The sequence below is a fragment of the Micromys minutus genome, assembly GCF_963924665.1.
Source record: "Micromys minutus genome assembly, chromosome: 21".
In the NCBI taxonomy this organism is placed as follows: Eukaryota; Metazoa; Chordata; class Mammalia; order Rodentia; family Muridae; genus Micromys; species Micromys minutus.
Genome location: NC_137956.1, coordinates 6080805 through 6103538, shown reverse-complemented (window position 1 = coordinate 6103538; position 22734 = coordinate 6080805). Strand labels below are relative to the sequence as shown.

At 35.3% G+C, this 22734-nt stretch overlaps 1 protein-coding gene across 4 annotated transcripts in view; it reads right to left on the bottom strand.

Moving 5' to 3' along the window:
* Nucleotides 1–404: 404 nt before the first annotated feature.
* ZNF280D (zinc finger protein 280D) overlaps nucleotides 405–22734 on the bottom strand; it is an 80197-nt gene continuing 57867 nt past the window's right edge. For 3 of the 4 annotated variants that reach the window (XM_080934824.1, XM_080934823.1, XM_080934825.1), the window contains 3 exons: nucleotides 11247–11292; nucleotides 3401–3456; nucleotides 405–2222 (listed from right to left, as the gene is read on the bottom strand). In XM_080934824.1, the coding sequence (XP_080790950.1) occupies nucleotides 1622–2222; nucleotides 3401–3456; nucleotides 11247–11292 (703 nt within the window). In that variant the 3' untranslated portion in view covers nucleotides 405–1621. The remainder of the gene's footprint in view (nucleotides 2223–3400; nucleotides 3457–11246; nucleotides 11293–22734) is intronic. The other variant, XM_080934826.1, reaches the window with a different exon arrangement.

The window sequence follows — 22734 nt, the reverse complement described above, 5'->3', positions numbered from 1 at the left end:
TTTTCTATCCTCCGGCTCAAAGGGTATGTAATATTGTACAATAGTTTCCTGTAGTAGATTTGTGTTACAACTTGTCTTGGAAGAAGGAAAAGATGAAAAAACCAGCTCTCTTCAAATATTCAAGAAAACAATTATATCTTTTCTATTCAACCTCTTTAAATTGATGAGGAAAATAAATGTATGATACTATTATTTCTCTTGATGTGAAAGAACTCCTCTCTATTAGCAGTGTCCGTGTATTTCCGGTGGTTCTCAGTACGTTAGTAAAGCACACAGAACAGAGCTTACTGTACAAAGAACTACTGCCTACAATACACATGACGGCACCAAAGACAGGCTAACCAAGTAGGGATCTGAATATAAAATTATTCAAAGACAGGTTTTTATTGCAAATATTTGCTCAAAAACTACTATATACAACAGAATTTTAACAGGCCTTGAAAACATTTAACATTTAATTCAACAGTTTAAGAATTCAAATTACATTTTAAGCATTAAAAATGCTGCATTTAAAATAAAATTTTATTAGTACTTAAATGCAAATTATTGTTTTTCATATTCATTTCTATATCTAAAAAAATCAACGTAGTAGCTGACTTATGGATAAATTAGGCTAATTTCCATACCTCCCCTTTAAACATATGCTTTAGGGTTCCATTTGAAGTTTCTACTTTTACAATTAAAGACGTCCTTAACATAGTTGAGTGTATGTGGAGGCATGTTTCTAGGTCAATTCTTTTTGCCTGAATTCTACCATACTTTGGTTTGGTTTCCAGACCATTTTTTATGGGTCTACTGCTAAAAATCACTGAAACAATATTAAAAGCATAGTAGCTATTTAAGAGTTTCAATAACAGATTTCTACTTTATACAACTAGTCCACAGGGGCTGGGGTGGGGGTTCTGCACAGCTTATACACTGACTAAAAGCACAAATATACTTATATTTTCATAATTTCACTTTCACTGAAAGTTTAATAAAGGTAAGCTGACAGCCTGGCAGGCTAACACTTGTATGGAGGTGCACAGATTCTAAAATTCTGTTTGCATGCTTCTGACAGATTGGAATGTTATATTAAATCCAAACTTAATTTTTATATTCATCCAAGTTCTCAACAGGCCAATTTAGCACTCTAAGCATGCTTTATTACCAGGATCATATTAAAAACTAAGCCTTCATTAACAGTAACAATTGATCAGCAGTTCAAAGGTATTTTAAAAAATGCATGGTTTTAAATCTCTTCAAGTTTACTAAAAGGAATATTCAGGTGATGAAGACTTTAAGTTTAGTACTAATGAAACTTTGAAAAGTCTGATGAACATAGCTATTAGTCATAATAACTTCATATTGGTAAACAAGATTTTATCAAAAAGTGCTAAGAGACCTTTGGATGACAAACTTAGTTTTCACTAAAGTTCTGTTCAGGTTTTAAAAATGTGTAAATTCATACTAACCATGCTATTACTGGTAGACTGACTTAAGACTGAGCATACAGATGAAGCGTATGAAGGACCCCCTCAGATCTCCCACTGCTGACCTCCACCACGGCACTCCTGAGCTCACCACACAGTACTGTTCTAAGTGCTTTCTGTCGGGCATGAAACTTGGAATGACTGTCACTTCAGCTTCTTTCCTTTCCATCTGCCAGGTCTACTGCTGTCTTTGCTCTACGAGGGCTACTTCCTCCAGGACTGCCACCTGTTTGATCAGATACTGTGTCACTGGTGTTGGCTGAAGGGTCATCACCATTATAGAGGGTCTCTGTGGCTTCATAGGCAAGTACTTCTGATGATGTCAAAGGTTCCAAATGAATGCTGCCTTGCTCAGTAGCATCAGAATTCACAGACTCAGGTTCATCTCCTTGCCCCAGAAACTCATCAATGCCAACACCTCCTGATGTTAACTGCAAATCCTGACTAGTCTCTGAAGACAGCACAGCTTCAGTGGGATTGTGCTCTTTACTCTGATCACATAAATCTGTGCTTTCTGAACTCCGGTCCACTTTCATCTCTATTTCCTGACTGGTATGATGTGTTTGTTCTTCCTTTTCCATATTGTCTGTTCCAACATCTGGATCATGACTCAAGATGTCCTTTGAGCTGTTTACATTTTCTGTGTCTGAAACTGTTACATTTCTTTCACAGTTTGCTGCTGCTGCAGCTTCACATATACTTGCATCACGCCCAGTGTCGTCTTCTGATGAAGGAACTTTATCCTGCTTACTGAAAAACAAAACTTTATTATCCATTCATAAAATGATGTAACATAAAATGACATACTCAGAGGTAAAACATGTTAAAGAGACTTGACTACCAAAACAGATAGGTGAGCCCTGGCTATTCTCTTATAATTTGAGAGAGGCCTAAAGCAAAACTGCTGGAGGCACAAATAAAAAGGAACCTGAAACCCGAGAGCTTACCAGCCGTCTTTGTCCTAGGAGTAACTTTCTGCAGTTTACTTTGCTTTCTACTCATCTGCATTTAGACGATCTTGGGGCAATGCTGTGAGCTTCCAAATACACTACACTGAGATCTTCACCTGAATCACTGGTTCCCATGAAAGCTAGCTCAGTTAACGTTAGCTTGTCTCCATACATATCTCATTTATGGTGCTGCTGTGACAGACATTTTTGTTCATGTATCAGATAATCACATGTTATTGTCTTTCAGAAATATTCTATTCTATCCAATCATCTTAATTAAAACTCAATTACTGGGCTGGAGAGATGGTTCAGTGGTTAAGAGCCTTCCAGAGGTCCTGAGTTCAATTTCCAGCAACCACATGGTGGCTTACAACGATCTGTAATGGAATCTGATGCTTTCTTCTGGTGTGTCTGAAGACAGCTACAGTGTACTCACATACATAAAAAAACAAAACAAAACAAAAAAAAAAAACTCAATTATTCGCTCTGAGCTCATTTTCTTATGTTCACTAGTCATAGATTACTACATACTTCTCTTCCTTTCAAATTTGTAAAGTTAATTTTTTGTTCAGTTCTGGACAGACTGTTGAGTAATGTACAGGTGATGCATTTATTTTCCTCCTGCTTAGGTGACATTCTGCTCAACCTCTTTGGTCAGAACTCTAGAATAAAGATATAATGAGGCTACATTATTTTACTAGTGAAAACTAAAAACATCTTGATAAGGTCTCAATATTTTACTTTTTTGTTGGTTAGGGTGTTATTTCCAACAGATTAGCAAATAGCCTACGATAGAATGTAAAATTAGAAATGAGAAAATTATATAACTTAATTGTCCAATCTCATAATCTGTAGTGTCTTATAACTATTTTTATTTAATAGAGAAAACTGATAGTTGTCAGTGAAATATAATTTAGGTCAGATATTAATTTGTTTCAATAAACCTGCTCAAGAGACTAATTTTTCCCTTATTCTTACCTTTCAGAATGTGGTGTTCCTGGTTCTCCTTCAGCTGTACTATGTCTTGCTGTTTCCTGAAACAATAACACTTTTACATTCATGGCTAAACATTATTTTATCATCATCATCATCATCATCATCATCATTATACTAAATGCCGTGGATAGGAGCAACTTAAGTGTACAAGCTAATATACCAAAGGAAGAGAAAATGAATTTTCAATCTTAAGTGTACAGTAGAGTAATAGGCATTTTTTCAAATCTGTAACATTTTCAGTATACAAAAAAATTTGAGTTAAAGTCAAGAAGCAGTACCCAACTTTGTTAAGAACTATTTCCCAGCTGAATGGAGTAGCCTACATCTGTAATCCCAGCACTTGGGAGGCAGAGGCAGGCAGATCTCTGTGAGTGCAAGGCCAGCCTTTTCTACATACTGAGTTCCAGATCACTAAAGACCACATAGTGAGATATTGCCTATTTCCCTTATCAAGGTTTGCAAATGTGGAAGTTATTCAAGCAGAAAACTAGCTGAAACTTGAATATAAATAACAAAGTAGCACCTTCAGAGTCTTACATATATTTCAGATGCTTAGAAAAAAAACACATGAAATTTTTATTTCATATTTAAAATAAGAATTGTTAATTTTCCACTGTCAAGCCACACATATGAAAAGATGAATATATTGAAGAAACATTTTGCTTATTTCAAATGTTGAGTGTGAGAAAGGAATACTGAAAAACCTCCATCTAGTGGGAGCGGTCCAGCAGTCCCTGACAACCACCAGCATCCAATCTCATATGCTGTGTGGAGTATACTAACAGTTACAGTGAGTTTCATTTAGTACACGTGAGAAGCAGAGGGAGCACGAAGTTCAGGGGATACAGAATAGAGGTCTCGCTCTTAACTCGGCAAATTGACTCAAGCCTGTGACACGAGTCACACCATTTATGTTCTATTTTCCCCCAGTTCTGCTAAAAATTATACCTGAGAATTAAGAGATTTCATTAATAAAAAACAAGAAAATACCAACCATGATTATTAGTAAAGACATGTCAGCAAAGTTTTAGAAGCTGGCCAGTGGCTGAATGAGGGCTCAGCAGGATGGTGGAGGTGACAGTGATGCCCACAGGAGGACAGGGAGGTAGGGAGGGGTCGCTCTGGACAGAGAGGCTCAGATACGAGGCTTTTAGAAAAACCTAGTCTAATGCAGAACATGTAAAAGGCAAAACTGATGGGAATCTAACTGCTCTTTCTCCAACTCACAATAGGTAGGTTCCTTCCCTAATCACAGAGGTGAACAGTCAGCTCTTGAACTATCTAATCAAGACTACGTGAGGACCAGAAACAGCAAAGAACAGCACAAGGCACTAAATTTTTCTTTATAAACACTAATCAGTCCAAAACCCCCATTCCTGTGTGTATGGGAAATCTCCTCTCCTCAGCTTAGCACACTGGATTCACTGCAGCCAAGTCTAAACAATATCCATGCAAACTGTGAAGGTTACACGAACACAAATTCAGGAGGTGAATTTACATTAAGTTTATATCAGTAGGTCTCAAAATATGATTCACAGACACCCAAGGAATCCATATTAGATTTCAGGAATTAAGTGACGTCACAGTTCCTAGTATAATACAAGAGTAGTGAGGAATAAAAATGCTGCCCCCATAACACAAATCAAGACAAAAGCACTCGAACTGAAACCGGCAGTCACTGTATTGTCCATTACCAAGCACAAGCAGAACTACTGTATCATCACCATCACCACCACAGTGCTGAGGATCAGCCCAGGGCTATGTGCACTGTACAGTGGAGCTCTACTGAACTACACCTCACAGCCTTAGGTTTCAGTCTTTGAACTCATGTCTTGTCAATATTCTGTGTATATTTAAAGCACCAGGGTGTATGGCTGTGTTATGAACTGAACACAGACTTTTCCCCTCATAAAATGTCACTTTTGTTTTAAATGAAAGCCAAACTACATATATTTTGATTTTGATATTCCATAAATCGAACTTGACATATTGAAGCAAAACAAAAAAAAACCCCCAAAACAAACGTGTTTTACTGCTAGCAACAAAAATCAAGCAAGAACTTTTTTTCTGGGAAACTCCTATGCATCACAGATAAACACAGGGCCAGTATTAATGAGTAAGACTGACATATACTGTAGCACATCAACATTCTGTAGATCTATCTAAGTCAGTGAAAACCCCAAAACAGAGGGCATTTCCATCATTAGCACATGATTTACCATAAACAAAAGATCTATTCAAAATATAACACAAGATGTCTGGATTAAAAATGGCAGAGATCTGGCTAGATGAGTGATACATGTCTTTAATCCCAACACTTAGGAGGCAGAGGCAGGTGCATCTCTGGAAGTTCAAGGCCAGCTTGGTCTACAAAGAGAGTTTCAGGATAGCCAGTGCTACAGAGAAACCTTGTCTCAAAAACAAAACAAAACAAAAGTCAGCATTCTTATAAGCAATCTACATGTGACTTCATAAGTGACTGGTGGATTTTACTTTGAAGGAGGAAGAGGCAAAGCATTAGGAATTAAAGATCGCTAGCTGTAGAGCTGGAGACAAAGAAAACTACATAAGCAACAAAAGCAAATGGATCTCAGCTCTAGCACACCCCTCCCAGAGAAGGAAGTAGAAGCTAAATCCACAAAGAGAGTCAGGCAGACAACTTGCTGAAGTCAGGATAGTAGTCCTAGTCACAGGATAAGCCTACAATTCTCACAAATCACAAATCTAGTAAGAAATTTTAGTAGAAAAATAACTTCTTGTATGGCAGGACCAGCACTGGACAACAGCCCCATATTACATCACAATATACCATCTTGAGAAGGAACCTGTTTGGGCCTGACCTACTCTGGAAACAACAACAACAAAAAACCCAAAGGAGAATCACAAGCCAGGGTGCCTGAAGACACTAACAAAGAGAAGAGAATGCAAGATGAGCGAACACGCTGGGTAGTTTAGGCAGGAGGAAACTCCTGTTGGGAAGGGGGTGGTCAGTGAACACACATATGACAATTTGGGAAACTGGGACCACTGGGGAGATAATAGCCCTCAGCCTGCAGTTGGCAGATTGCTCAGACTCTGGTGATGCCTCCTTGCTCTGTGAGGTCTGATGCTAGCAAGAATGAGAGACTTAAGCCTCTTCTTTCCCATCCCCAGGGGGATCCACTGCTAGGCAGGCTCTGAAGTTGTTTGGTTCCCTGAGATCTCTTTGGCATAGATTAGTTTGTTTCCTCTACTCTTTGATGCCCTTGAGAAAATTTCTCAACTTGGATTCTCATCACCCAAGGGCACACAACCTGAAAGGTATTGGGAACAAGTAAGAAACTGTCTAACCTTCAGTCCACAAAACTAAGATGTGGCCAGCAGTGATTCCTAGTGCACAAGGAAAATTCAGCACTAAGGGGACACAGCCCAGGACAGAACAGGGGAAAATGAGAAGAGATCCCGGGTTCAAACCACCAGATACCAGTTTCCTCAAGTGTTAGAGGACTAAAAAAAAGAGAGGGGAGGGTCCTCTAAAATTCTTCATCCTTAAAAAAAATTGCATTCTCTTATTTCATGTTCCTTTTTTTCTTTTTCTTTACATTCATTACTTTTCTCCTTCCACTCAATCTTACCACTTCTTTTTACCTCTTTACTTGCCTGTCCTTGTATTTTATGTTTTATCATCTTTTTAAATATTTATTTATTATATGTGAGTACACTGTAGCTGCCTTCAGACACCAGAAGAGGGCATCAGATCCCATTACAGATGGTTGTGAGCCACCATGTGGTTGCTTGGAACTAAACTCAGGACCTCTGGAAGAGAAGTCAGTGCTCTTAACTGATGAGCCATCTCTCCAGCCCATCATGTTTATTCTTATTAACTGATTGTAATTTCTAACTTATGTCCTACTCAACACCATCTCTATTATTTTATTTGTATGTACATGCACATGCACAATTTGCAGGAGACTGTTCTATGGGCTTGATGGCAAGTGCCCTAACCTGCTAGCTACCTTTCTGGCCTGTGCCATTTTATTTTCTATTAGTTACTGGTAGGATAGTCATTGGCTTTAATTGATTCAAATTCTATTTTCATGCCTTGTTTTGTTGCCTATTAAGGCAGTTTGTTTATTCTTGGAGTAGTACTATAGACTTGAGCCCTCAGAGAGAAGGCTGCCTACTTCTAAATGAACTGGGACAAATAAACCATAACTCAGAAACACAGAAGGTTTACAAAGCAAGGCAATGTTTAGAAATGGAAAATATGATTAAAATAAGCAGCACAATGCAACCTATCACAAATAAACTAGATGAAGCAGAGAAGAGAACAGCAGGGATGAAGAACAAGACTGAGGAAATACTGCAATCAGATGTTATTAAAGAGAAATAAAAGAAAAACAAAAACTAAACTTTATCAAAAATTTCAGTAACCCTGGGACATGATGAAGCCACCAAACCCAAGAATCATAGGTTAGAAATAAGTGAAAAATAAACAAGACCCAGAAACCTATTCAATAAATTTATAGCATAGAGAACCCCAAATAAAGTGAAAGATCTTGTCCTTGTGGCACATTAGGAGTGGAAATGCTGCTTTGAACCATCTCATATGGCTGCAATCACTGCTTTAAACAGAGAAACTGTCAATTTCCCTAGTAAGAAAATTTTTCAAAAATTATTTAACATTTTTCAAGTTTCATTTGTAACAGGTCAATTATGTTAATAAAATTGCATTTATTATATAACTATTATCTATACTAACTATATTGAAACTCAACAAAGATTTGTAATCAATTGAACATTCCTGTTTGCATAGCACAACTACAGGTTGACACTGTGAACAGTGAGAACAACCTGTCTGCTTCTCTCATGACTGAACAAGGAGCATCAGAGGAAAATGTCAAATGCAAGTGGGTCTCTCCATTATCTGCCCAACAAAGGAAGAAATTACACGAACAAAACAAGATTCTGTCTTTAACATTTTCAGATTATGCTCATTGTGAATTATTCTGCATTTACTGTGATGGTTTAAAACAATGAATTAAAGTAGTACTTAATTTGCTTATTAAAAATTTGAGACTTCACCTCTTTAATTTTTGTGGCTCAGATGTGAAAGCCTCATCTGGCTTACTCTAATTTTATCCCTGTAGAATGATGGATATAGAGAAACAGAAGATAGAGGAGGTGGTCTAAATAGGTAGAATTTTAATTACCATCACAGTCAGTCACAGTGTCAAAATATACCTATCAAAACATACAAGAAACGAAAAGGATGGAGCAGAGAAACAGTGGAGATTGCTTGGCACTTGTGAGTGCTTGCTGCTCTTACAGAGGACTGGAGCTCTGTTCTCAGCACACACACACACACACACACACACACACACACACACACACACACACACACACACAGCAGGTGGTTCTTAAATGCTTATCACTAGCTCCAGGGTATCTGATGTTGCCTCCTGGCCTCTATGGGAACCTGCACACACAGGTGCACACAGATACAAACACAAAATAAAATGTAGTAAAAGGTTCAATATGCATATAACATTTAAGCAAGTCTCAGGGATCTACCTGTCTCTGCCTTCCTCATGCTGAGATTAGAAATGTGTGCTACCAGGACTGGCTCTTTATGTGGCTGCTGGGGATTGAACTCTAAACCTCATGCATGAGTGACAAACAGTACCAGCTGAGCTATCTTCCAAGTACTTCAGACAAAAAAAAAAAAAAAAAAAAAAAAAAAAACATTAATTTGAGACTTAATATTTTTATATGCATGAATATTTTGTCTGCATTTATGTATGTGTACCACATACATGTATAGTATTCAGAGGTCAGAAGGGGGGGTTGCATACCCTGGAACTAGAGTTATAGATGGTTGTGAGTTGCCAGGTGGGTGCTGGGTCTCAACCCAGGTCCTCTACAAGAACAAGTGTCTTTAAGTGCTGAGCCATCTACCTACCCACACACTATCTTAGAACTTTTTAAATATTTAATTTATGTGTATGGGTGTTTTGCCTGATTGTATGTCTGTGTACCATGTACATGCCGGGTATCCATAGAGGCCAGACAAGGACATCAGATTCTCTTAAACTGGAGTTACAGAGGGTTATAAGACAACATGTGGCTGCTAGGAATTGAACCTCAGTTCTCTCCAAGAGCTGCTCTCAAAGAGCTAAGCTAGCAAAGAGCTAAACTCTCCAGCCCAAAAAGTTTAAATTACTACAATTAATTAGAAATGCTTTAGCTAGAAAAATGAACAGCATGCATGAACAGAATATAAATTTCAGTAGTGAATCATAAGTGATAATCAGAAAACAGTTCAAACACTAAGGCTTTTAAGTATACTGGCAAAACTGAAAACCCAGTTGCACAATTTGGGTGGTCAGTACAGAGAGTATCCAAACTAAAACCAAACAAAACAAAACAAAACAAGAAAATGAAACTTAGAAGAATGAATGAATTGGGTACTGGAAACTGGCACAAGGCTTACAAGGGCTAACATCAATTGCTTAACAGACATAAGACCAAAGGCTAGCAGGTAAAAGACAGTTGAAAAATATCAATTATCATAATATAAAAAAATAACTGAAGATACCAATAGATAAACACACAAGAAAGCCAAAGCATCTGACTTAGGCACATCAAGTTCTAACAGATCACAAATGAAGATAAAATCTTGGGAAACCAAACAGAAATGACGATCAGACATCTTGTCAAGAACTTTAAACCACTGAAGAAAATGAGAAAGCTCTCCATTTAGAAACCTACATCCAATGAAAATATCTTCCCAAATTAAGAGATTTTAAAGTAAAAACAGTAACAAAAAGCTGTATAACATGAGATATGAAAGGTCTTTAAATTAAAGAGAAAAGAAAAAGGTTTATAAAAAAAGCATTAAAATAGTATCAATAACTAAAAGATTAACCACATAAAGCACACAATTCCATTCTGTCGTTATAGCGTATACAAATGTAAAACAAGAACAATGGAGGGGAATACATTTTCATTACCAAGAGCAAAAGGAGGCATCACTATCACTGTACATCCCACAGGAATTTAAAAGAGCAAACAGAAACACCACAAGCAACACTATATTCAACATAATTCAGCATGTTAGGTAAAAATGGACAGATTCCTCAAAAACCGGAACCAATTAAACTCATTCAAGAAGAAACCAATTTGAAAATCCAACATCCAATAAAGAAACATATTTATAGCTAAAAACGTTTTAAACCAAAGAAAACTTTATATGGTTAAAAAAAAAATCAGTGTTAAAACAAATGTTCAATCTGATTCTCTTCATTCTAATGACTAAGCAGCCAAAAAAAATTAAAGGATTAAAAACAAACCACCATCAAGAAAGCAAAGGTAAGCTCAAAATGACTTTTAAATTGTCAGAAAGATCTACCAGACTGTCTAGCAAGTGATGTTTACATGATGATCCTAGGTTTCTATTCATAATGAAAATAACACATACACAAAATACTTTTATTTTAAAAGTTTGTTATATTCTTTGCCAATTTACATGTTACAAAATATTAGGTCAACTGGAAGTACTAATTTCGCACTGTGTAAATGCCTGAGGTTTTACTGAGGTTGAAATTTAACTCACAAATTTTTCATCAGTTTAACTAAGCAATAGACAAATCAAAATATGTGACCTCTTTGTCAAAACAAAAACCTGACATTTTTTTACTTCAAATGAGACTTTCTTAGTCTCAATTATTTTCACATTACAAACAGCAATAATTGTTACTGACATTCATTTGCAACTGAAATTTTTGAAAAATTGTAGCAACAATTCAAATAAAAAAATTATGAAGTTATGAAATAAAACAAACTTTACCTTAGACACAGATTCTTGTCCCTTAGTGGGAGCTTCAGTTTTTAATCTTAAAAACAAAATAAGTATTGATTATTTTTTTATACTTACAATTATAAAATATGAATTAGCTTTTTGGCATGCTTAATTAAAATGTAAATCTAAATTAATTTACAGTCCATAGTACAACTCACTGATACTGAAAATATTTAGTGTAAGAATAAAGTCCTGACAACAAACAGCAGGCTGGATGGCTATGCTAAATGAATGGATGACTGTACTTCAGGACAGGACCCTGCAGGGACAGTGTGCTTGCCAGGCCATGAGTGAGGTCCTCTTGTATAATCCCCAGAAGAAGAAAAATGATATGTATTTCTGTCTTTCCATGAGAAAGAGAATTTAAGAAACTGTCTCTTCGTCTTACAAAAAGAAAAAATACATTAGTAAAATAACTTCCAAGAAACACTTTAAGAATGGCAAGCAACCAAAAGACCTGTATGTACAATTTACAAGAGTTTTTACTGCTCTCAGGGCATAAGAAGTAAAAGATGACTTTAATCAACTCAATGAGATAAACCTATTGCAAAATACATACAACAACTTATTCTGAAGGCAGCAAAAACAAACAAAAAAAATCAAAAGAAAAAAAGAATTTTGAGGGTAAATCCTCACAAAAAACACCATTCAAAATACATTAAAGTTTTATTTGACTTCTAAAAAAAATTGTAATTTAACAAAGACATATGACATTTCCATATCTTTTTAAAAAATCAATGTAATATAAAAGCAAAATTGTTCAAAGGACCTTTGTGTTAGAAACTCTTGAGAACTAAATAATTAAAATTGATTTAAAAAAGCATATGTGGGTAACCTGACCTGAAATACATTATGAAGTTAAGTGATTTGTAATTTTATAAAGATTAAATAGTTATGTATAAAGAATAATATTTAACATAAAGCAATTACAACAAATTTCATGCACAAAAATAAAGGTATCTAACAGAACTATCAACTACCATAATGGCCTTTTCCATGGTTAGTAAATGAAACACGGAAGCTTAGCACACACCCTCCTTTTGTAAGAATACAATTTAAAAATCAGGGTATATGCAGATGGTTATAGCTAAGTGGTAAAGAATCTGTTTCATATACAAAAAATTCTACACTTAACCTATAGTGCTACCACCAAAAAAGGAGATAAAGTTGTAATTGTTAATGCTTTTTTAGGTATTAGCAAATAACTGTAGAAATAATCAACATTGTACTTATTAGTTAAAAGTGTAACAAAATGAATAATTTTTGTTGGACCACCATGCTAGAAGTAACTATAATAATTTATAATTAGTTTAAAATTGAGAAAGTAAAATTCACACAAAGAAAATTAAAACACTTTGTTATTTCTTTTGGGCGTTAATATTTTTTAACTGCATAATGATATACATGTAAAAATTATACAGTACAACTTCATTGCTTTATTAAAGTACATAGAAAAAATGAAAAACTTTAAGATTTATATATAAATGAGAAGACAGCTTTCTGAAAAAGTAAACTTGTATATATATATATGTTTTGAAATTAAATATTTGTCTATTGTAAAAGTTTCATTTCTAAGCATTTAAACATCTTAAATTAGTCTGAAAAATTGCAACAAGCTGCTGCATCAAGAAAGTATTTAAAAATATTGATTTTTTTTCCATTCAACTCTACTACAGAAAATCCTAGCAAGTACCATTGTTAATCACCTTGACATATCTACAGCATTTAATCTGTTCAAAGTGAGTCCTCTCAATATGTCTGCAACACACAGCTGGTAAAAACTTTCACTGGTCTTCATTTTACTAGCTCTAAGAGGCTTATTACCTCAAACCTGCTTTGTGCATTTATTACCATACTAATAGTCTCTTTATAGGACAAACATGTAATAATCATTAGGATTCAGAAAAACTCTACAATAAATTAGAAACGTATACTGTAAACTCCATAATTATAAACTCATCAATGAAAAGTATACTATGATTTTATAAAAACAAAGCATACTTTAAGATTCTTAAACTTAAATACACGTACTAATATATCACTCATATTTATGGAAAAATAAAAATATTACCTAAATTAAATATATTAAAGATACTTGCTGAAATAGTTATAATTTGAGATGTAGTCACTTTCCTAAGATCAAAGTTCTGATCTAATGATCTGCTACTAGGCAATTACATGGCTCAACTGTGAGTTTATGTCTTTTACAGAATGTAGTCTACTATTCTAAACAAACAAGAAGATTTCACTACAAAGAACAGAAGTGTGATTTCAACATGATTCGAAACTAAGTAATTTTTATTACTATTTCCCCATGGAAACTTGCTAAAATAGATCTCTGATAAATTTCTATACGATAGGGCTAGAGAGATGGCTCAGTGGTTGAGAGCATGGACTGTCTTCCAGAGGTCCTGAGTTCAATTCCCAGCAACCACATGGTGGCTCACAACCATCTGTAATGGCACCTGATGCCCTCTTCTGGTGTCTGAAGACAGGTACAGTGTACTCACATACATTAAATAAATAATTTTAAAAGTTCCTATAGGTTAATTGCCTTTTCTCTATTGCAGATCATGTGCACAACACAAGGCTACACACCATGTGAACACCAGTCCGGTTATAGCCATGTGCTCTTCTGGTAGTTATTTCTTATTATAAACACACTGAGGCAAGGCAAAGACCCAAAAGGACAAAAATACTCTCGTTTTAAGTGTCCCACATTCTCATTTTACAAATGTAAATTTCAATGGAAGTATTTTTGTTAAAAGAGGGCTGTGGAGATGGCTCAATTGGTAAGGTGCTTCTGCCCAAGAGCGAGAACTGAACTTGGATTCCAAGGAAATTAGAAGCAAAGAGAAACACCTCAGTAGTGACATGAAACACTTCAGATCAGACTAAAAGGACAGCATCAGACTATGAAAGGACAGTGAAACACAAGAATATTCTGATTCTTTTCTCTGTAATTGTCAACAGATTGATGCATGGACTAGTTGCCTTAGCTAGACATTTACCATATTGTGCATGAACCTGTGTGCTAAGTCTTCTAGTCCCAAGAATCAGTCTCTCCTCTTGAGGAGGTTACTGTCAAGGAAACCTACTGAAATAAATATTTAGAAAAGAAACATCTATATGGTACAATGCCTTCTTAAAGGCACAAGCCACTATGATCAGGAGGCAAGACAGGGACAGCAGAGAGCACAATGAAACTTGGCTTTTTAGGAGAAACAGAGGTTAGTGAAGAAAGGCTAACCCACAACAAAGGGAAAGTATTAAATGAAAACGCCATGGAACATGGTAGCAGTGGCAGGACTGAAGCAGTACAGACTCCGCTCCCAGGAACGGAAGGGGAGAGAACATAAATAAGACATCGCAGACATGGCAGGGCTCACTCACTTCAGGGAAGACTGATGGGTAATGTCCATACTAAACCTAGGAGTTTAGAACACAACAAGCAAATTGAAAACAAAATTTAAGTCTACCAGACAAGGTGTATGAGGAGAAAGAAACACAACCCACCATAAAAGTCTGCCTTGACTAGTCAAACAATGTCAGAGATATTAACTTAAAAAACAAACAAACAAAGAACCCCAAAAACTCAGAGAGCATAAACAATTTCTACAGGTGATAAATTCAGTTTTAAGCACTGGGAAGAGATGCCAGAACAACCATGTGTAGGTACCAACCACTCCCTGCATTGTTTCTATCCAGGTAACTTTAGGATCAACACCCAGTACAAGATGCTCCCATTTTTCTTAGTTTTCCAATCAGCTGATAACTAAACTCAGAGGTACAGTATATTACACTGGAGTCTGAAGAGTTCACTATATCATGGTCTTATCTTACAGATCAGAGAATCTGAGGACCAAAGTATTACAGTGATAAAGCTGCAAATCCACAGAAGCAGGTTAAACACATGGGCCTGCACAGTACACTCCTACTGTATTGTTTCTTAACCGTCCCTTTTCCTGTTAATTAGGCTTTCTAATTACCATGTCAGGAAAAAAGGAAATCTCTTTGCCTCAAAGTGTTTTTGATCCTAAAACATTAGGTGCCTGTCAGGTTAATCTTGCTAAAAGACTAATTTTATTTGACTCTTTGCTCTATGTTTTGTTACCATGAATCAGAAATGATGCCCTGCACACAGGGGGAGGGGGTAGATATTGTCCCAGAGCTATAATGTGTCACTTAAAACCTGCCCTTCTGTTGAAAAAGAAGCTGGGTCTTATCTAGTTCTTGGCTAATCAACCAAGGCAGGAAGAACTGCACTGGAATCATAGATACAACCAAAGAAATAACAATACTTAGAAATTTTACTTCTGAAGGTAGTCAAAACTAAAATTAAGAGTATCTACTTAACAGTTATATGACCTATGGCAAACTATTTGCCTTAATATATATCCAACTTTTCCATAACCTCAGGATAATAAGAGCACAGAGCAATTCCTAGAAAGAATGAAATATTTTTAAAAGAATAGCTGGTATATTTGATGTAATCAATAAATGTTACCTATTAATATTACCCTGCAGAAAGTCTGATGTCAATTTTCTGGCTCAGAACTTGGGATTGTACAACACTGGCTACTTTTCGCACCTGATGATCTTCACGTCTACCATGCTTCCGCCGCAACTAAAACATATTAGGCATTAATCTTGACTGAACTTCCCTAAGGTTAGCCTTCTTTTCTCTACTATGAAATGATCTATGCATTCTCAACACGAGGGTTTGTTTTGATCATCTAAAGCTAGACCATCACCTCAGCTATCCAGCAGGCTGGGAACATGGTCAGTTGCTTTCTCTAACATGTGCTGGGCTGGGGGGCTCAGTGGTAGGGATATGGCTCTAGTACTTGGCTAGGAAAACAGATGGAGAAGTAGCCAGCATGTCCCAAACTCTAGGTTTGACCTCTAGCACAGAAATAAATACATGTTAAGGAGCAGAAATCCCATTCTAGATATTCTTTTAAAGTGACAGATAAGGAGCAAACAAAATGTGTGCAGAAATGTATCTAAAATTATACCACCAATAGCTACACACACACCACCTATGGAATCCCACTCTTGATTTATCATTTTTAACGAAGTCCTGTACCAGAAGACTGAAAAAATGTCCTCATCAATGGATCATCTAGCTTTAGATGATCAAATCAAACCCATCATTTCATACTAGAGAAAAAGGCGAGTCTTAGGAAAAATCAACCAAAATCAATGGTAGAGTCTGGTAGATAGCCTAAAATGGAGGAATTACAAGGAAATTAATTTATTTTTCCATCTCGCTTGGTCTCTCATTCTTCCTTATTTATTATAGTAAGTCATGGAAGAAGTCTAAACTGACAAAAAGCATTTTAGCTTCATGCACATTTCATGCCTATCACGTGAAATTTCCCACAAAGCCTATACGTAAGGAAACTTGTATAAGTTCCTGAAGATTTGATTTGCGATCTTAATAACTGAGATCTAGGAAGGTCCCCTCTAGTATCTCATATCACAGTCATCATACAGAGGTTCACTGAAGGATAGAACCCCAAATCAACATGTCACAGATCAGCCAAGTTTTACCTCACACTAATTAAGGCATATGAAATGAATATGACATTTGAACTCCACAACTTGAATTATGACAAGGTGTAGGAATTGACCTCTAATTGAGGTCAGAAATTAACAAGAAATAATGAACTAGCTCTTACATACTATTCAACATACCCACAGATTCAGTAAGGATCCTTTTATTTATATTTTCAAATGTAAGGTTTTAAAAAAAAGGTTGTCTCCACCAATAAAAGCTTACTATTTGTACACATGAAAAATGACGATTACTGATTTAGTTGACAGTGGTATAAAAATGGCATTTCACTTTGGATCCCTTTTGATGTAGTATTACACAAAATCATATCCAATCAGCTGATCATGTGTCTCTGTGAGAAACATGGTTTCAGTGTAGACTACCTGTTTTACTGTTCTGCACCCCCCCCCTTTTCTATATTACTTTAGGGACATAGACCATACCCTTTATTCCAATTCCTAGCAGTCTTGTGTATAAAGGTGGGGAATGAGCATCAGTGTCATGAGGACACAGGAAGTTACTTGCATCAGACCACGAAACAGCTACAGAGTATCACTAATGCTAAGTGATTGAGAAATTAGATGGAGGATTTCAAGAAAACTCAGTTTTTTATTTTCATTTCTCTCTAGTAGTCCTTAAATTCAAGGGGTTAAGAATAATAAACATATTTGTACCAATAAATATGCATTTTACATCATTTAACTCTATAAAACAAAGACGATTTTCACAATTTACCACAGCAGTAGGGTCTCTGCTTTGCACAGATTTAGTAATCATACTCAGAACTAAGTAAACACTGAAAACTATTTCAAAAGGCATTAATAGGGTATTTTATTCAAGGAACTAGACTCTCTTTATAAGCTTGAGCTATAAATAATGTATTTATCATGAATTCTGCCATGAAGAAGGCTAAGAGACTTCCTTCCTTCCTTTTCCTGGCTTGCTAAAACAGAGATCTGTCTGCCTGTCTCCTGAGTGCTGGGATTTAAAGAAAGGCGTGCACCACCACTCTGGGTGAGAATGATCCTTCTATTTTCATTTGTCAGCACAGACAAGCATCTCGGAAATAAAGTACTTGACTTCAGCTCCGTTTTATACAGTGAGTCTATACAGGCACACTAGAGAACACAGGATGAACTGACAGAGAATTTCAGCAATTTCATGGCTCAGTTCAATGTGACCTAAACTGGAAAAACATGTACTACTTTTCAAGATTACTTCTTTATTCTATAGAAGAATAAAGATACTGCTAACTAGTACAATTATGTACTCAAAAATTGGGTTAGATAAGCAGCAATGGAATTTTAGAAATGCCTACTTGACGTCAATTTAAAAAAAGGTTGTATATATGAAAGAAAATGTCATCTCTAAAGGGCTGAGGTTCTTCTAAGCAGAGAGGGTTCTGTACTAGTTTTCAATAAGGTAGAGTTGTTCCATGGTCTTCGGACAAAGCAGACAGAATCATACTCAATTCTGGTGTTAGAAAGCTGCACAATATTTAATGAAAGCACTGTGATGCCAATTACCCAGCAATTGAGAAGAATATATTGTAAGACTGAACTGTAAGTAAAAACTACAAATAAATACAGTACAGATGAACTGTCACTAAAACTCAGTCATGAGATTTCAGATACCAATCAGCAGGGTCTCCTGTCATCAAAAAATAATAGCAGCCACAGCAGCAGCCACAGCTGGGGCAACAACAGGAGCAGAAGCAGAAGCTGCAGAGGTAGCAGTGGCAACAATGTACATTTACTACATGGCTAATTTCTCTACTGCCAAATAATTTAAATGTTAAAATATATAATTTGAATTAGTAACATGACCCACTGATTTCCAAACAGGGTTTGTACGTGTTTATAGCTGCCCTATAAAGAATTACTGGTTTTATTTATTTATTTATTTATTTATTTATTTATTTATTTAAGTGATGGAACATCTGAGGCTTAGCAAGGGTTAAATTTTAGTGAAGCTATAGACTATTTAACTAGAATCTATGCCTATGTTTGTCTACTTTATTTCAGGCATGCATTCCTTTCATAACACCATCCAACACCATGATGTGGATAAACAGATTTTCAGTGTAGATTAGTATCACTAGGATCTCGTATTTCAGAGAAACAGAAAGGAGCAGTAATCCTCTCTAGCTAGTCAAATGCCAAGCTGGTAAGAGTAAGGCTGCAGAAGAATCTCAAAATCACAAGTGCATTGAAATTAGGAGATGGGTCATAAAGTAGTCAAGTACAAGGCAGTATAATTTAGTGGGAAATTGTGATTAAAATTTAAATATATAAAATGAACCTAGAATGTTGATAAATATTTCCTCAAAATATAATGTAGTGTGCACTTAATACCAAAGTCTAATGGTATGACTAACAATCTACAATACTAACTCTGTATACAGGTTTAACAAAGAGAATTAGCAGCAATGGTTTTTAAAATAATATGGGTGGACTAGAATGAAAAAGGGGTTAAAAATTGGGTAGAGTCATTTTCAGTAAAATGTAGACCGACATAAAACCATGGATGTTGACTTAAGAACAGTAACAATGGTCACTTTCATACTGTCTTCTGTGTGTTATGTACCTTCAGAGAACCATATGTAATTCCTTTAATTCCCTCAATTTCTGTAACCAAGTTCTTCTGTGATGTGCACTGTAAAGATGAACTGGGGTAGAGAGGTCAGGTAACCTAACCATAGCCACTCATATCTAGGAAAAAAAGCAGGAACTCCAAACTCCACAATCTACTACAATGCCTCTTCTCTACTACTTCATAGCAGTTTAAGAATCTGAGAAAATTTAATGTGAAACTGTGTGTCAATTCTGGAAGCCACTTAGGGAAGAAGTACAACTTTACAAAGTAAAAAAATTAAAGAAAAATTTAAACATATGGGGTAAGTCTAGAAACAATGTCTCAAACGGAGACTAAAGTAACCATGCTCTTTCATAAAAGCATCCTTTGTGCCTAAAGAAGCAGAATAAGTTAATTGGTTTGCCTCTGTTATGCACTACCTTGATTTTATAAATACAAGGATATAAGTAGGAGAATATACATGTACTTGCTAGTGCTTAATTATATACTATACCTTATTTGCAATTCAGGAGTATTTTCTAGGAATCTTAAGCTAACTACTTGTAGGATTTATTTTTTTAGACCCAATTAAGAAAAATGATAAATTTATATATAAGGATTTTACATGATTAGATTTTAATAATAAATAATAATAATTTAAGAGATCAGTGTTAAATAAATATTGAAAAGTGGGTCAATATTCTCTGAGACATTCACATATAGAATTAAAAACATCACATTAATAAAACTCCCTACCTTTCTCTTTCATTTCTTTCTGAGATAAGGTCTCACTATGTAGCCCTAAATGGCTTTGAACTCATTATATAGTTGGCCTGAAGTCAGGGAGATCTACTTGTCTTTTTCTCCCAAGTGCTGGCCCTAAGAGTGTGTGCCACTACACAAAGCTAATTTTAACTTATATTTCCTTAATTTATTTGACTGTAGAAAAACATTCCTCAGACCATGTATAAATTTTGGATATTAATTAAATAGTACAGATATGGAGCCAGTCACCTTTTATTTGTATACAAAAAAAAATGCCCTTTATTAGAATACACATAGTAGTATTAAACTGGCCCAAATAAAATGGGCATTTAGTTTCTCAATGTTCATCAAGCATTTCTGTTAGTATTTTGGGGAAGAGTGATGTCAGATTCTGAATTCAACTCCTCTAAAGAAGAAGAAAAACAACACTTAGGCATAAGCATAAACTTCCTCACCTCCTTTGGGTCTTTACTCAAATGTCATCTCTCTTAGTAGGGTCTTTTCTGATCACCAACACTAAAATGGCACCCCAACCTTCTAAATCCCACAGTGTATTTCCTTTATTCCTTCTTTCCTACTGCATTTTTTATATTGACCACACTCTAGCATGAGGTTTATTTTACTTTTAATTGTCTGTTTTACCACTCAAGTGTAAATTCCAAAAGGACAGCAATTCCAGGCTATGCTTTCTAAGCACACAGAACAGAGCCAGGAATGAATTACATGTTCAGTAAATATTTTATAAATGAACAAATGAAGTCTAAGAGATATGATGCTATTCCAAAAATGGTTTAGAATCCAAAGCTATACAAATTTCAAACGGGCAATGGATTCAAAGTGTACAAACTATAGCTTTTATTCAGCTGTAATTCAAAATCACACAGGCATGTTGTCTTTATGTGACCAGGACATAAACTAATTTTTAAACTTAATGGTAAAGACAGGTTAGACTTACATAACAAGACTGCTTCATTTAAAATAAAAATTTTAAAGATGAATAAAAGGAAGAAAGAAAGCAACAAGCAGACAAAGAAGTGAACTTGTACACATTATAACAATCAGTTCTGTGAAACAGGTGGCCGAGTGCACATACTCAACCATGACCAGCGAAGAACAAACTCTCTAGTCTCAAAATGAATAGATAATTAATGTTAAAAAAATGGAAAAAACTTTTTTCCTGGTTAATTTTTAAAATAAATTATAAAGTATAGAAAATTATAAAGTAAAATCAGGTGTATCAAGTCTACTAAAAGAACAAGTTGTTATTAAGGACTTTAGAAGTGCTTTCAGATATAGTCCAAAATTTTTCAGAAGCTTAAGACTAATGGATTCAACCTCTTTTTCCTTGTTAATTGCAAGGAACACAATAAAACAAGAAGTGGTCATCTGAAAATAGCGTTATCTATGCTCCAAAAGCAGCAATGAAGTTCTGATAATAGGATGGGTAAGGAAATATTTTTAAGATGCAAGAAACAGGATTAAACTATAACTTCAGAGTCTGCAGATCTGACTGTTAAGATCATAAAAAGCACTTTGTTCATTTCCAAAATCCAAGAATCCATGCTGCAAGAACAGTGGCCTTTTAGTTGAGCTGATGAGAACAGAAATGTAATAAATAGATGTATTCTCAGTAGACATGTCAATCAACCAGACGCCATACAGCAATTAAACAATGTTCCTACTTGCAGGATAACATATTGTTTTATAAAAAACTATTCATTAGAAAATAATTTCTGAAACAAATAAAGATCTATTAAATTAATAAATCAAAATAATTGATTTTTACTGAATGTAACTAACAAAAAAGTGACAAGTTTAATATGTAAGTAGGAAGAAGCAAGAATACTATTGGTTACATTGTATATCTAATATTATTTTTATCCAAAGAAATGTTATTAATGACTCAGTAGAGCTTACATGTAAATTAAATGTTACTTTATAACTTGTTTCTAGACTCTCCAAGAAGTCTTATCAGCCTGTTATACCTTAAAATTCACAATTACTTAGACTAGCACTCCTCAAATAGAGATAAAGGAAGGTCTAAGCAACACCTAATTTTAAAAGCTACAAAGAGGTAGCTTACATGAACTCTTTAGATTCTTGACAAAATGAAACAAACATAACATTTTAGAATGTTTGTTGGTTCTAAATTATTGATGGTTTCAATAATTCAGAGAACAGAAGATGAAGTTATCAGTTTTAAATTAAAATAAAAGAATGTGAGAATTTTATTAAAATTATAGTTAATATGGGACAAAATAGATTGGATGACAGTAAAAATAACTGCACTTTGGAACATATCAATGAAAACTTTTGTCTGAGGACTAGACATAGGCATTATCTCCCAGCAACCAGGGTGTCTAGATGTCCTAGACTACCTTTGTGCTTGAAGAAGATTTAAGAGCAGCAGCCAAAATGACTAGATCTTAATTTGGGTATCAAAGCATTGATTTGATGAGCTTTTCTTGGTCACATCTGCCCATAAACTTAAGAATAAGAGCCAAAGCCACCAATGGGAGCTATGCTTAATTTTGTGGGCCTTGAGGCTGTTTTGGGCCAGATCAGCATCAGCCTGAT